At 45.1% G+C, this 15,923-nt stretch overlaps 1 protein-coding gene across 1 annotated transcript in view; it reads left to right on the top strand.

The window, feature by feature from the left end:
• Nucleotides 1-15,196, top strand: part of LOC119452885 (ras-related protein Rab-40B-like) — a 45,977-nt gene extending 30,781 nt beyond the window's left edge. The window contains exons 3-7 of the mRNA XM_037714835.2: nucleotides 710-944; nucleotides 4,390-4,488; nucleotides 8,561-8,663; nucleotides 11,753-12,045; nucleotides 13,476-15,196. Of these exons, the coding sequence (XP_037570763.1) occupies nucleotides 710-944; nucleotides 4,390-4,488; nucleotides 8,561-8,663; nucleotides 11,753-12,045; nucleotides 13,476-13,484 (739 nt within the window). The 3' untranslated portion in view covers nucleotides 13,485-15,196. The remainder of the gene's footprint in view (nucleotides 1-709; nucleotides 945-4,389; nucleotides 4,489-8,560; nucleotides 8,664-11,752; nucleotides 12,046-13,475) is intronic.
• The last annotated feature ends 727 nt before the right edge of the window (nucleotides 15,197-15,923 follow it).

The raw sequence follows: 15,923 nt of genomic DNA, 5'->3' as shown, positions 1-15,923 counted from the left end.
ATATCTCTGGCTTGTCTGCACCCTTGACCGAACGGAAGTACTGCAGCAGGGCACAACAATTAGCAACCTTTCCTTTGGTTAAACACATTAACAGATGGCCATTTGGTAAAGCAGGGGTGTACATGACAAATTCGTCAGGCAAGGAGGTGCCTCTGGATAGTAGCAAAAACACACACAACAGCATCCCTCTCAGGTGCCTGCTGTATTTGTCACACTGTGAACTACCAACTAGCTCGCTCAGATGCTAACCATTCATAGATTCTTTTAAGAAAGCGTTTAAACCACTGTAGTTGAATGTGTGGCACTTCTGTTCTGTGTGTAACGAGGCACACTGCACATTCTGTGTTAAAAGAAAACTTAATAATAAAGTCGTGGGATCAAATCCCAGCCACGGTGGACGCATTTCAATGGGGCCGAAATGCGAAGACACCCATGCACTTAGATTTAGGTGCATGTTAAAGAACCCCAGGTGGTCCAAATTATTCCAGAGAAACCCACTACATGCATGCCTCATAATCAGATCGTGGTTTTGGCACGTAAAACCCCATAATTAATTTTAAAAACTTTCTGATAAAAGCGGTCACATGATAGAATTTTCCTGTTACCTTTGTGAAAATACACCACCATGCTGATCAAGTGGAATTGGCTTTATTGCAACTCCAAGTCAATCTAGGTTGGCTAATGTTGCGGTGTGGTGTGGTACTCGCAGTGCCCCAGGTGGCTTTGCCTCGTACCGGACAACGACGGTGCTGCTGGACGGCAAGCGGGTGCGGCTGCACCTGTGGGACACGTCGGGTCAGGGCCGGTTCTCCACGATAATCCGGTCATACTCACGGGGGGCCCAGGGGATCCTCCTGGTATACGACATCACGAACCGGTGGTCCTTTGACGGCCTGGGACGCTGGCTCCAGGAGGTGGAGCGGCATGCCCCCGGAGTCTCCAAGGTGAGGGAGAGAGGCTTTGTCCCAGCCGCTAAAGCTTCACACAGATTCATATGAATTGCTGTTTGGTTGATAGCACAGCGTGAGGCCCAGGCACGCAATCTGTTTCTCCAGCAGGTGAGAGGCTAATGTTCTACAGAAAGGACAAGAGGTATGCAGTCATATTTCTACCTGTACAGCCAACTCCTGTTAATTCAACTGGGATGGGACTGAAAGAATCGATAGAATTAAGTACAACGCTGCTTCGTTTGGCAGCATTTACCCCACTCTAATGACCTCTTTGAATCTGATGTGCACCCAGTTGTTTTTATGGGTTCTAAGCCTAAAATAGTGCACACCCAAGTTCAGTGCATACTCAATTTAATAACAGGAAAAATGTAGCATGCCTCCAGTTTGGGCAATCAGAAAAAAGATATTACAGAGTTCACCGCCACAGAATGGAAATTGATTTATGCTTAATGCCCTTCGTCATTGCCCTGACAGCTGGTTGTTCCTATAGGTGATAGCATATTGTCCTCTGTGTGGTCTGCTGCATATGCTATTCGGTATTTTTTGCAATAACTCCATAACCATCTCAGATGGAATGGTGACCCAATCCTATGCTAACCACTTTGCCAGTTTGTCATGGGGTGCAAGGCTTCTACATATTGATAATAGGTGACACAGCTCCTTCACCACTAGCTTAGCATTTAAAATAACTTCTTTCAAAGAAGCTTTTGGAATGACAGCAGCGCATTATCATGGCCGACTTGCGTGCAAACATTCTATCGCCATCTTGTAATGGCAATGGCAATGTCGCTGGCTCTAACGGTAGGCTGCTGCTTACGTCAGGAATGCAGTTTCGTTTTTGTATCCAATTGTAATAAATTACTTGCATAACTGAATAAACACTTGCGAGATGTTCATGCGTAAATGCAATAAGCTGTGTCTTGCATGAAATTTTTAAAGAAATTCATGTTAAAAAGGTGTAAAGAAGGAATTGATTTCCATAAAGTTCGAGAGATCTGAACAAATAAGATGCTTGAGCATTTGCTTTGGTATACTAGTCAAGGAAACCGTTTTATAATCAAATGGGGAGCTGTCATGACCGGATTTAAATGCTGGCACAACCATAGCCACCTTCCAGTCATCAGGCAAGAGGTGTGATAATAACTGCAAAAAAATACTCGATATGATTCTAGAGCAATACACTTCCATGTTCTTTCAAAATTTGATCAATCCATTTTGGTACTGTGCGCTGGCATTTACACGGGGCAGGTATATGTATACTGAAACATCACATTGCACAAGTTAGCAGAAAGAACAAAATGAAAAAAGAAAAATTGAGCAACAAGAACTGTAGAGAAAGAAAAATAGAGGATAGCAGGGCCACGGAAACGCTACAAATGCTACAAAGGAATGGAATGATTTTGTGCAGCCATGGCCACTCACTGCAACACTAGAAGTTCACATTGCAGACATTGTCAAAAAAGGAAAATTGAGAGAAATTCAAACGGCAGTAATTGAGAAATGAGCTGTTCAATAAGAAGAAACGTTTGATAGCAGTGGTGCAGGAGTGCTACTTCTGTCATCCATGCACAATCAATGCATGCACCGAATCTTCCTTCCTTAGCAACATAACAGAAGTCAACAGTGCTGTGATAACCGAATTATCAGTTTCTTTGCAGCTGTCATTGTTTGGCGCTTACCTCACTTAATCACCGCCATCGTTGGCACAGACATCGCTGGTGGGAACCAGTTGAAATTGCTTTAGGAAGTCGTCCGGATACATGTCGTTATTTAACAAACAAATAAACAAATGCTGGACTTACGGAAATTGCACGGCGCATGGCATGAGAAGCTTCAAATGCAGCCTTTACAACTTGGTGACTTGGCTTGACTTGTCCTGAAGTTAGGCACGATTGGCAACTACTGGATCAATTATGTTTCGCTAGTTTGTTTTGAGGAGGCACTGGTGACATGGCTGATGACTATGCTGGTGACATATTAAGACCAAAGATTACTATTTCTGCTCAGGTCAGTGGCCAAATTGGCATGCAGTCGTGTAGGCACAGTTTGGATTACCCAACGGTGCGTTGTTAGGTGTCCTAAATGTAGGTCGTCGTTGTACATTAGGTCTGTGGGGCCAGTAGCTGTGTTATGAAACTGTCCGAGTAATCAAGTATGTCCGAGTTATCGGTCAGTAATAGTATTTGGTGAAGGCCAATTTCAGGGTCAGAATAACAATAGTTTGGGTCCCATAGAAATATATATGCACCAGCTTGAGACCTTTGGTCAAGCTTGAGTTAACCAAAAAATTTAATTAACCGAAGTAAAATAATGGAAGCCTACTGTAGTGCCGGCAGCTGCAAAGAGGGAGTGCAGGTGAGATCGTGAGCACAGTAAGATATGTTGCACAATACCTCGTGCATTGCAGTTTTACTTTTTAATGCGATTAGCATTCTTTGGATGCTTCAAGCACATTTCAGTATCCTGATGTCTAACCTCTTTCATGGCAGTGTTCAGTTGCTGCAAGTGCCCTCTGCAGGTGCATGTCTGGCTGATAAAAATGAGAACGCCCACTCTTCTGACGATATATAAACATATTACACCTGAAATGAACACCTATGCAATCACACTGTTGTTCATTAGAAGTCAGATATGCTGAATTCTACAGTGCCAGTGATAACTGGCTACAATTGGGTGGCTGCAATTAGACAAGTCTTTTTTTTTATGGCATCTGAAGGTTTACGCGCTGTAGTCTTGGGTGGCACTGTGGCACATGCTTGTATTGATGCGATTAACATTCTTCGCTTACTTCCCCCACTAAGATTTAAATCAAGCTGTCTCAAGCAATACGGTGTGTCGCAACATTTCTTGAATGCTAGTCGCATTAACGTCGACAGTCGTCGAGAGGTAGGTTCTGAAAAAATACCTTACAGTATGTGTTTATATGCAAGCCAAACAAAGACACCTTTTGTCGCCTACAGAAATCCGAAAAAAAATTATAAGACATCTTTTACTGCGCATAGATAATACGCTCGATTGTGACCAGGGCACAAAGTAATTTTCATCCATAGACGTGCGGTATGGCAGGTTGCCATGGATCCTATGGACCGCTAAAGACTCCATTTTTGTGGTTCAATTGGGATCCAATATACATTTTTGAGCAACAATATCTATATAGCAAATTTTATCTGCAGCTAAGTACTTTGAAAACAAGTTGGCAATTTGCGATCAGTGCTATTTGGTAATTGATGTAGCAGTTAAATAGTACTTTGAGGAGGCAGTCTTTAGCAGTTTTAAGTTAACTGATGATACGAATGTGTCGTACAACCTATGCCAAAGCCTGAGGTATGTGCAGTGAAGAGTAATATATTTCTGTTACAGGAAGCTGCTGTAGGCAGCTGGTCGCTGTGTCTAGTGTGCCCATTTATTTACCACATGTCGCATCTTTCAACCATTGCAGGTCTTGCTTGGCAACCGGCTGCACCTTGCCTTCAACCGTGAGGTGGGCCGCCAGGAGGCTGCCGAGTATGCGCACAAGCACGGCATGGCCTTCTTTGAGGTAGGTGCTTCAACAGCTAGTTCTCTGTAGGCTTCAAAATGGCCAATAACAATGTGCAGTTGCTCTACAGTAAAACCTCGTTAATTCGGCCCTCATTCATTTGGAAAACCTCATAACTCACCCTCTGGTCCCAGCAGGTGTATGCATTGTTTAATGCAATCAAATTCGGTAATTTGTCTGTATTTGGTTCCGCATCGATCAATTTGGACAACTCTCGGAGCTTGGCAAGCACAGAGCGCCGTGAATGTGCGATGCCAAAGAGCAAAAACGGCACTAGCGTCCAATAAAAACGAAGCAGCGGAGGCCTGCATCGCTATAGTCATCAGTGGAAATCGTACGTGAATGACAGCAACGCCGAAATGCATTGTGCCTATTTGTGTTTTAAAACCTTTATCGTTGCTTACCGCCACACTGCGTTGGCCGCATGCCTTCATAGCTGTGTAGTTGCCATCCAGGATCGCGTCGATAGTCACCACGGTTTCGTCCACAGCGGTTGCAGCAAACAGTAGTGCTGTTTCGAATCTGTGCGCATCAGCCACGTGCCTTCAGAACTGCAAGATCGCCATCCTTGATCGTGTCGATAATGGCCGTGGTTTCTTCCGCAGCGGTTGCAGCAAACAGTAGTTTCATTTTGACTCGGTACGCGCGTCGGCCACGTTCCTTCATAACTGCGTAGTCGCCATCCACGAGACATGATCGCGTCGATAGCGACTGGTTTCGTCCACAGCGGTTGCAGCAAACAGTAGTTTTGTTTTGACTTGGTGCAAAGCTTTCAAGAATGAAGAGCACCGGCTACATCACGATGGACGGACGGATGGTCTGTGGGTGACCAGCTCACTGGTGAAAAAATAATCAGGATGTGCGCACGGTAATGAAAGGCATGTCTCAGATGAAGGTGTGCGCCGCAACCGCGCTATGAGGCCTTTGCCGCTGCGAGAGCCAATGAGTCACGAGATCATAATTGCAGCTTCTGCACTGATCTTGTGCAATACAGAAACAGGATTTGCTCATTCATTCACTAAATAAAAGCATGTTGACGTAGTAAGCATTTGTTTATTGTTTTCTTGATGCCCTCGATAAGTTGACATTCTGTTAATTCAGACATTTTTCTCGGTCCAGTGAAATCCGAATTAACGACGATTTACTGTATTACTATTGATGGCGACTTCTGCATGCTGGTTTTTGTATTGCTATGACCAGTGCATAACACTGCAACGGCCACAGAGCAACACAGACAACTGTTAAACAGCGGTTGCCTCTCTCTCTCTCTCTGTGTACTTCATCTTAGTGTTAAGCACTGATCATCATAATAGAGAATAAGCTCGTCCAAAGCTACATATTTGAAACAGAGTGTAGACCGCTTATAGCGTAAGCCGCGGGAGTTGTAAAAATCCGCGTTATAAGCGGTACCGCGTTATAACCAAGGCATGCTTTTTTTTTGCTTTTACCAACCTTTCAAACACAATTTATTACATATTTCATCCACACACACATGCAACACAATTGCAACACAGCACAGAAACCAAGTTCTCCTGACAAGTGCGGCATCAGCGGAAGAACGCTGTTATTTTCGTCTAGAGACTGGTCTCCACGCGCATGCCCATGCTCCCACTCCTTAAAAAACGAAAACGAAAAAAAAGGAGTGCGCTACCGTTCTACCCCGCACTCCGCTCACCCTGATTGGACGCTGCTATAGTGATCAAAACACGCGCCCTCCTTCCTCCAATGTCTCCCGCCCTTCTCCTTTTTGTTTCGCTTTTCGCCACTGGTCTCCACGCGCACGCCCACGCTCCCACTCCTGAAAAAAAGAATGCTGTATGCTGCTATATGAGTGAAAGCACGCGAGGGACGCCTGCTTTCACGTAGAACGAACGTACGGCGGAGAACAAACGCGACAACTCTCGTCATGCAGAATTCCGTGGGGGGATGGGAGGAAGGGAAGGGAGGCGACATTTAGCTGCGGCACTGGATGCCGTATCTTGCGACCGAGCGCAAGGGGAACTGGCGACTCAAGCTCCCACGCAAAATGAGGAAAGTGCGAAGGCAGCGCGGGAGGGAGGGGGCACGGCTTTTACTCTGCAAGCCACAACGTACTTTGCGTGCCTGAGGGCTGTCGCGCGCACCGCATCTTGAAAGCGATCGACACACGGCTCTGACCTTTGTATGCGCTGTGCTTTCGCCGCTCAGTTTCCATTGAAGCGATAGACCACACGAACTTTCGGTTGCTGCTCCTGCCACGTTTGCTCACGTCAGCGTTGTTCATCTATTCATGTTTACTTGTGCGCGCTGACACCATGCTTGTTAGTTCAGTTAGTAAGCGGATGTGTCCAAGTTTATGCAGGCAATAAAACTACTATCCTTACTCCGTATACTCTGCTACAGTTAAACCTAGATATAACGAAATTGACAAATTTCCGAGAAACTTCGTTATAAAGAGGATTTCGTATATGCAGGTTCGGCACGAAAATTCGAAAAAGAAACGATTACCGTATATACTATCGCTCAAGATTACTCCCAATACACTAAAGTTGCAATGAACAGTAAAGTCCCAGTTTTGCCCGAAAGGCGAAGCATCGATTGCGACAGCAAATTAGCAGACAGCTATACGAAGTAAGGATAGTGCACAGAAATTCTCATGTGCACAGACGTTCGATTCTCGAGTTGTGACGCCCGGAAGACAGTCGCCAGCGATAGTGAACTTACAACATGGCCACCATGACATATTTCCTGCTCGTACAGCTGTTGCCAATTGCCGTGCACAAAAGCATGGCCTTCGAGATAAGTTCCCGGTAACGCAGAGAAGCTGCCGGTAGGGGATGTGAATTCGCTGTCGCTGTCGGAGTAGTAATCGCTCGTACGCTGTGTGTGCGAGTAAAGCTTGCGGGGGTCAGCCGAGTCAATCTCGCGCACGCGAGGGAGAAGGGGGGGCGGAAGCGCGTTCCGCGCTAGGCACGGCGGGAGAGGCGTTTACTTCGGCGGCGGCCGTCGTATCTTGGAAAGCAATCTGCGATGTGGAAAAAGTGTGCGCCCGGCTGGCTTATCTTCAAAGCGAACTGCAGACAAGGTCAATATCTTGCATTTTTTCGTCGAAGCACTCATCCTTGGAATGTCACACCAGGTACTTTATGCGTGGACGCGTGTCATTTCGCACAAGCGCGAAGTGTCGGAAACGAAGAGCGAGCGACACGATGGCGTCGTATAATGGAGTGTTTTAGCTGAGCGCTTGCTGTCCGCTCTGCTCAGACCGGCATATGCTAGCAAATGCCACACAACCGCTTAGCGGGAACGCTATTGCGCTTGCGCACAACGCTCATACCGGCAGCGGAACGAAGACCGCATCCCTCGCTCCGCTACAAAGCTGACTGAGCGGAGCGTGACAGCGTGTCTACTTGGCCTCTTCGTCATTTGGCAGCCGAGTTAATAGCGTGTCGCTCACGTCTCCGCAAGACGTGCTTATCAAATCCGAAATCTACGCAGTTCCCTGCAGTATCTCAGAGCGTGAAATCTGAGCGGAGCGTGAGCGGCGCTCTGCTAAAACTTTCTAGTGTCACCTAGTGTCAGGTTAGTGAAGTGAAGCGCCTGTCGTGTGTCACTCCCTTGTGTCACTTCGTGTCCTAGTGCCGACCGCAGCTACCAATAGCAGCCACGTATGTAATTCCGCTTTATTACAAAATAAAGCGACCAGAAGAGAGGGAGGAGGAGGCTTCTGTATGAAAAAAGAAATAGCGTTTGAAAGGTTGTTTCGCGCTCCGCTTGTGAGCTCCACGCACCGCGTACGACAGCAAAATTTGGCTGAGATGTTCACAGCAGCGTAGGCTACCCTGCGGACTATGTTATTTCACCAAGCCAGGAGGGGTGTTCAGGGCCCCTTTAACAAAGTCGCATATTGGCGCACAGAAAACGATGATAGACTTCCTAGACAAATAACATATCTATCGGAGTCAACCTAATATTTTCCTTTAGTGTTCCTCTAAACAAATTGTAAAGGTGCGACCTCGCATAGTGCAGCATTTGCTAGTGAGGCAACTGGCCTGCATGAAAGTGAGTACTCTCCCCTCTCTTATTACACCAGGTGAGCCCACTGTGCGACTTCAATGTGACGGAGTCCTTCGTGGAGCTCTCTCGCATGGCCCTGCGCCGAAATGGCATGAAACATCTCTGGCGCTCAAACCGAGGTGAGTGCATTTTGGAAGCAGTACGGTTGGAGGGCAAGACAAGCATACCATGAAGATGTTGCAACGAGTGTCTGTTCTGGCCCGTCTCTATCCAGGAGTGTAGCCAGAGTTAAGCCAGGATGTGTAGAGGGAGTGCTTCTGGGTCAGAGGACCAATGGGTATTTTAATTTAATATACAGACGACAGCACTTTTCAAAGAAATGGAAGTAAACGCAGGTATATATATAAACGAAGGATAGCTCTTTATCAGGGGAAAGGAACTAATTTTTTTTTATTAAAGGGCTCACTTAGGCAATATGATGCACTTTTTGATGGAATCCATTTCTTGCCCTGTCCACTTCACATAACTTGTGCTTTGTTTTAAGGCTGTCATAGGAAAGGCCATGTTGTACGTGAGTTCTTGTGCAGCTCATCGTGGTTTTGTATTGCTAAAGATAACACAAGTTGTAGCATTGAACTGATCACAAAGCACAGTTTTTGAAATACAGTAAAACCTTGCCTTATAATGTACCAAAGAATAAAACTTAAATGCAACGAATCCCCAACCCAGTCTCTATAGACCGTTACATATAGACTGACAGCTTAAGTCATAGTGGCTCAATGTATGCCTTCCAGTTAGTGCATACCACCACGGCTTTTTGTTGGTAAAAGTTAACTGCGTGGCTGACACCATGCCGTGCTGCAAATGATCTGCCTTTACGGAAAGTGCAGAGACCAGCTACCAATGATTCCGGCGCGAGCGCTGTGATGCCTATATGGATAAGCATTGGAAATGCACATAGGCATGGTGGCGGCCTCAGCAAAAGATATAATCTACAACGAGGTGCCAAAAAAAAATTATGGGGTTTTACGTGCCAAAACCAGTTTATCCTCTCCAACGCTATCGCTATAAGTATTTTCAGCTATTTGACTAGCAGCACGTGTGGCATAGTGTGTAGCGCTGTAAAGCATACTGCACAACAAATAGGCGGTAACCTAAATGCGTCGCCGTTCTCTGCCGCTGCTTTGAGCAGGACTGCTTCAAGTGTGCGTCGCTTACAGAAACAAAAGCAGCCTGTCGTCATCGCCTTGGCTCAACAAGATACGTACTACACTGGTGCACGGCCTTTAGCGGCTGTGGCACAAAGAAAGCTCACTGCACAGCTGCTCTCACGAAATGCTAATTGCAGTCTTCCAGCAAACATGCACACGTACGGTACAGCAAGCATCCCAGCACTATTACGGTATGTGCTTAGTCGCCGTGCACTGAACACAAATTGCACTGGACAATCGACACCACACGGCAGCAAGTACTGACACTAAGTGGTGCCGGTTCTCCCTCATTAGCGGATTGTTGCATAAACACGCAGACATGCTTCGAAGAAAGCCGGACGAGTTCACTCTGCCGTTGTCTTCTCTGCCAATATTTCGAAATGCCTCTTGGTATCGACTTTGCCATGTCACACGGTCCTTCGAGGTAGCCATAATTTTTTCACTGCTTTATAAAAATATAAAGAAAAACTTTTTAAGTACATATTTTAGGGAACACTTACGGTGGATATCTCATTTATTTATTTTTTGCTAGCGGCGGCACATGTCAAATAACTCAAATTTGTACGGGCAGTGAGTATGTACTATCACAAAGCGCATACTTAATGCTGTGTTCCTTCCAAGCACATATAAACGAGGCTTACTATAAAAAAAAATGTGGATAAATGTATTACAAGGGCAGTGTTTTCATCTTGTGTCCTACAGCTGATCTATAATGGTTTGGGGACATGTGCCACCAGTAGGGGCAGTAAATACAGGTTCTTGCTTTTTGAAGCTTGGCTGGTCTTTCCAGAGATCGAGGCTGTATAAAGTGAGCAAACTTCATATAGGCAGAGGGCAATACAATAATCGCGCTGGTCGTGGGCAATCTAGAGCAACTCTCGCATACCTTGCCTCTGATTACTGCATACGAGGCTTCCTCACCTTGTCTTCAGAAGGGGAAGAACAGCTTATTTAGGGCAATGGCTGCTTAAATACAAAAAAAACTCAAGGTGTGGCCTTGCAACCAGTGAGAGTAGCATCATTTCTTTTGTTCCCCATTGGTCTGTTCTGACATCACTCTTTATACCTGATGTCAGGCCGTAGCAACGTCATTGGTAAGGTCTGTTTCTAGCTCTGCTGCAGCTGTGGAGTCCAACGCTGCAAGTGAAATGAGGCCCACAGGGTATGTGTATTGAGCCGGTATAAAGCTGGAGGAAATGTAAACTGTGATGAAGACAAACACCACCAATAGTAGCAGCATCGTCAAAGCTTCATGCAAGATGACGCTGAAGTTATGGTTCAGAGTGCTGCCCGACGTAACTGCTCTAGCCGCCAGTTCCAGACAATAAACCTCATTTTAAAACAAACAATGGGTGCTGGTGCCAAACCTCACGGAGGCATTGGTGTTGAGCTTTGGCTAGTGAAGGGCCAAGCTTCAATCCAGGTGAAGCATTCAGGCACAGTACAAGGATGGCAAAGCAGTAGAGTTGGAGCTTATCCCTGATAGGAGTGCACAGTAAACAACACAAAATGAGAGTCTGGACAAGTCTCGTCTTTCTCCTCCAAGTCTCGTCTTTCTCCTCCTGTGTTGGAGAGTTTTAGCATGTCCAGTATTCCTGTAAATTATAAGCGGACTGGGCGTTTTATCGCATAATCGCAAACGTGAATGGTCTGCATGATGCTGCCACTTGGTGGCGCAGAGCTCAACCAGACAAACACGGAGCTAATATTGCAGGAACCAAGTGTATTTTACTTTATTGCTGGTGTAAATTTTTACCAGCAACACCATTACGCCACTGCTGAAATTTTATACCAGCAGCGAAGTAGAACACACTTGGTTACTGCAATATTAGCTACGTGTTTGGTTGCGCTCTGCGCCACCAGGTGGCTGCACTGTACAGGCCTTTGTTTGCGCCTCTGCTCATCCGGTAAAACGGCCAGTCCACTTGCGTTTACCGGAATACCAGACACGCTAAAACTATATGTGCACTGGTGTCATGCACTGAGGGACTCTGGGTCCACTAGCAACCTGCCTTTCCTGTTGACACATCTTTACTGCAATTCGTGTCTTTGTGCAGTGCTGTCCCTGCAGGAGCTGTGCTGCCGCTCCATTGTGAGCTGCACCAGCTCTCACCGCATCGAGCAGCTTCCGCTGCCCACGCCCCTCAAGTCGTGCCTCAAGTCGTACTTCATGAGCTCGTCTCTGGTGGACGGCTCCTCCTCGAGGCCGGGCCTCCCGCTCGTGCCCTCGCACCCCGTGGGGGCCCGCGGTGCAGAGCTCAAACTGAACGGCCGCAACAAGCACCACCGAAGGCACTCGGCCTGTGGCCGCACTCCACTGCCGCAAGAGCTGTTGCATCTCGTAGCGGAGGTGAGCTCAGCCTCAAATCAGATTGTATGCATCAAGATTACTCTTAAGAGGCTTGAAAGAGAAAAGCTAAATCAGTTTAGACCGATAAAGTAATCTTTCAAAACACCATTTGCAATAATATCACAGTGCAGTAGACTTCCAATAATTTGACATGGGTTGATTAGCTTCTTCAGTTAGTAGTTCAATCCTGACCAAAGACCCCGGCCAGCACCCAGCTAGGCCCCCCCCCCCTAGATCGCAATCTATGAAGCCACACCTAGCTGCGCCGTGCCACATATTGATCATGATTCTTGCGCGCGAAGTGCTATGAACTAGTGCATCCAATTTTCTTTCTCACTGCGGCGTGCCATGCTGTGCTGACACAGCCAGGTGTGACCTCCGAGATTGCGTGAAACTGGCACGAGCCAGCCAAGCCGAGCTGGTGCGCTCACACAGCAGAGCCGCGAGAAAGCAGCGGATCAGATAGTTTTGCTTTCAAGAAACGAACGCGTCTGCACATACTTCTGCTTTTCTGGAGCTGTGCCAAGCTCTGTCAGTCGTATACTTCAACAGGTTTCACGAAAATTTGAGCGAGCCAGGTGGAAAGTCGAATCGAAAGACCATCACATTGGAACATAAGGACGCTATCATTACGAATGTCGCGTCAGGTGCTAAAAAGTTGTGTGTTGCACACGCTGGAGAGTCTTTTGCTGTAATTTAATTGAATTTTCATTGTATGTGTTGCTGTGTAGTGGTTCGGTGAGCCGCAGAGTCGTCGTCCTCTTTGCATGTTTAAAGTTGTGCATACCATTGGGCATATACTGCAGTAAATGGCAATAGTCAGTATAGCGAAGTAATGGATATAAATGAAGCAATTTCGGCTTCTGCTTCAACTTTGTCATAAAGGTTTGAGTGTATTTTTCAGATACTAGTGCCAGAGGGCACGTACAACAGTGAGATGACGTTACTGCATAACGGGCCAGCTGTGCTTGTTCTTTGACACTGCAGTCGAACCCAGATATATCAAACTTGAAGGGGATCACGAAATAGTTCTATATATCGGTAATTCGATATATAAAATAGTAAATAAATAATAATTTCTATAGGATATTACAATTGTTCAATATACAATAATTCGTTGTATGTAGGTTCGATATACAGTCAAACCCGGATATATCGAATCTGAAGGGGATCACAAAGAAGTTCAATATATAGGTAGTAATTGGATATATAAATAAAAAATTATATGCAGAAGTTTTCAAGGGGACTTCACAGCTGTTCAATATACAGAATAATTTGCTATATGTGGGTTCGATATATCTGGGCTCGACTGTATTTTCAAGTACAGCTGCAACATTGCAAGTTTAAAAGCAATAACGTTTCTGCCTTCATACCTTGTTATGCTACATTCAGTGCTGTCGATTCTGCAATATGGCTTGTTTTCTTTCCAGGCATCCTGAATTGAAGGCTGTCGTGTGACAAGCATCGTGACAACATGGACTGTTGACAGTCATGTTGGTGATGGTGGTGACACCTTTGACGTGTGAACTTCTGTGACAAGTGCATTTGCAGATACACAAACATTGTGTGCCACAGTGTGCTAGCCAATTTGAGTGCTCAGACAGGATGCCTTTTGACAACACTCTTGGATCGGCTAGCCACCGAGCGCACTGCGTTTTCATCACTTCTGGTTGTCAAGTCTCAATGTGCCTGCTTTGAGAAGCCCTGTACGTAGTGTAAATAGTTAGTGTAGCCAAGAATGGCATCTGTGCTGTGCTGTGTGTTTGTGTTGCAAGTGAACGTAGGTTTAACGTAGGCTAGATGTGTAGCTGTCATTTCAAACTGCTACTTGGCGACTCCCATAACATAAACATGACTTACCGCAGTGTGTGTGTGTGTCTTATAACACTGGTCATCTTCTATCTTGAAGCTTCAGCCAACTCTTCGGTCTTCATTTTTGGTACAGCGTTTTTCTTCGTTATTATTGTCTAATTGCAGTCAAGAAAGATGAGCTTATTTGAGATGCTAAGTGAGCACAAGCAAATAAAGAATTATAGGCTTAATAAATACAAGCCGCTGTACATATATTACGTTAATAGCACAGACCTGCTATTCCCTTTATTGCCCGTTAACAGGAACAGTGACATTTCCTATTGCTGGAAGAGCACTGTTTGTTTCTGATATTGCTGAAAGAATTGCAAGTCAGGGTGTCATATTTATTCGTACATTTTTATAAATAGTTGAGTTTGGTGCCTCAAGACGAGACTGCGTGTACCTCTCTAAAGTGAGTTGAAATGTTGGAAATTCTCCACGGTGTCTGGTCTTGTATTGACTGATTACACTCAGTGAAAAAAAAGTTCATTGCATTTTAAGTAAATCAATTTTTTTTTCTTTTTTTAACATTTCATCTTTCTGGTCTTTTGAAGTAGACTTTGGGTCAGGAATATGCACTTATGTATGGGACTAGTCATGCTTTTCCCAGAGTGGGTATTTTACTTTGTTCTTTAGAACTTAACATTTCATACTGAGACATACTAACATGTTAGTAGAGAATGATGAGGCCAAATTATCTGAGTGCACATTGTGCTGATATAAATGAAGGTTCAAGGGAACTGTAACACTAGCTGGTTGTGGATATACCTCTGGTGCTTACTTATTATTTTTTTTTTTCAGAAAGATTTTGCTGACTGTGAGGTGTGCGTTGTGTGACAGTTAACATTGCTTGGAGTATTTGAGAGAATGTGACCAAACTGGACAGTACTGTAAGAAGCAATACAGTCTGAAGCGCCCAAAATGTGCTGCAAGTCACGCTGTGCTCGATTTTTATTGTGCAGCTTTTTTTGGTGCACCGATGCAAGTGCACTGTTGTCTGCCATATGACTATGATCACATGTGGAAATGTAGTCAGGTGTTTAGTTGTGTTGTGATATGTCGAAATTGTTGTTGTAATGATGTGTGTTCATGTCCTTTGTGTTAGAGATGCCTAGACAATGTGCCCTTGTTGCGTCTTCTGTGTCATAACCTCGAATTGTATATAAGAGTTTTGTCATTGGTGCGAGACCTGCTGTGCATGTTTTATCCGAGTATGGATTGGCTGACCTTGGCACTGTTGCAGTGACCAGAGCTGTGTGAAACATGCAAGACAAGAATAAAACACTGAATTTGCCTTGTGCATTGCGATTACATTGTTTATTTCTTTGCTCAGGAGGGCTACAAATTATAGATGTTTCTGTGTCTTGATTATAAGTAGGACTCTTGTAATTGATATCAAAGTAGTCTTATTCTGATCATTGTGTTGTTTCTAGGCTTGAGAACTTAAATTCAGAAGGTATGAGTGCCAATTTTTTTGCAGTGTTTCCTTAGGATGTCCAATGTTGTGGTGAAATTCTAGTTTGCAGATTTTCTTCTTGTAGCGCAAAAAACACATGGACGTAGAAAAATGAAGACGCACACAGAGCCTGTGTGTGTCTTCGTTCTTCTTCTATGTCCGTGTGTTTTTGGCGCTACAAGAAGAAAATCTGCAAACATGTTACACCAAGAAGCCCAAATGTCTACACTGATGAAATTTTAGTGTTAATTTTGCCCTCGGCTCCCATTTAAGAAAATATGCAACAGTCTATCCACCTCCATCGAAAAGTACAACCCATATTTTTTTTCTTCCTCCGCAACAGCAGTCATTTTTATTGATAATTTTTTTATACTACTATTGGCCACAAGGGCTAACTAAGGAGCCATATGCAGAGGCACTTCTGTTGGCATGTTATAGTGTGACATGGGCTATAAAGCATTTCCCTGCCACTTTCGCTGGTTTTCTTACTGTATTGCAGTCAGCAATAGTAAAAGTGTGTTAGTGTTCTTTTCATGACCTCTGAGCTATTACGCACTAGAACAAGGACGCA

Source organism: Dermacentor silvarum, chromosome 5, assembly GCF_013339745.2.
Source record: "Dermacentor silvarum isolate Dsil-2018 chromosome 5, BIME_Dsil_1.4, whole genome shotgun sequence".
NCBI lineage: Eukaryota > Metazoa > Arthropoda > Arachnida > Ixodida > Ixodidae > Dermacentor > Dermacentor silvarum.
The sequence above is the reverse complement of the archived record's forward strand: the minus strand, read 5'-3'. Positions and strand labels throughout refer to the sequence as shown.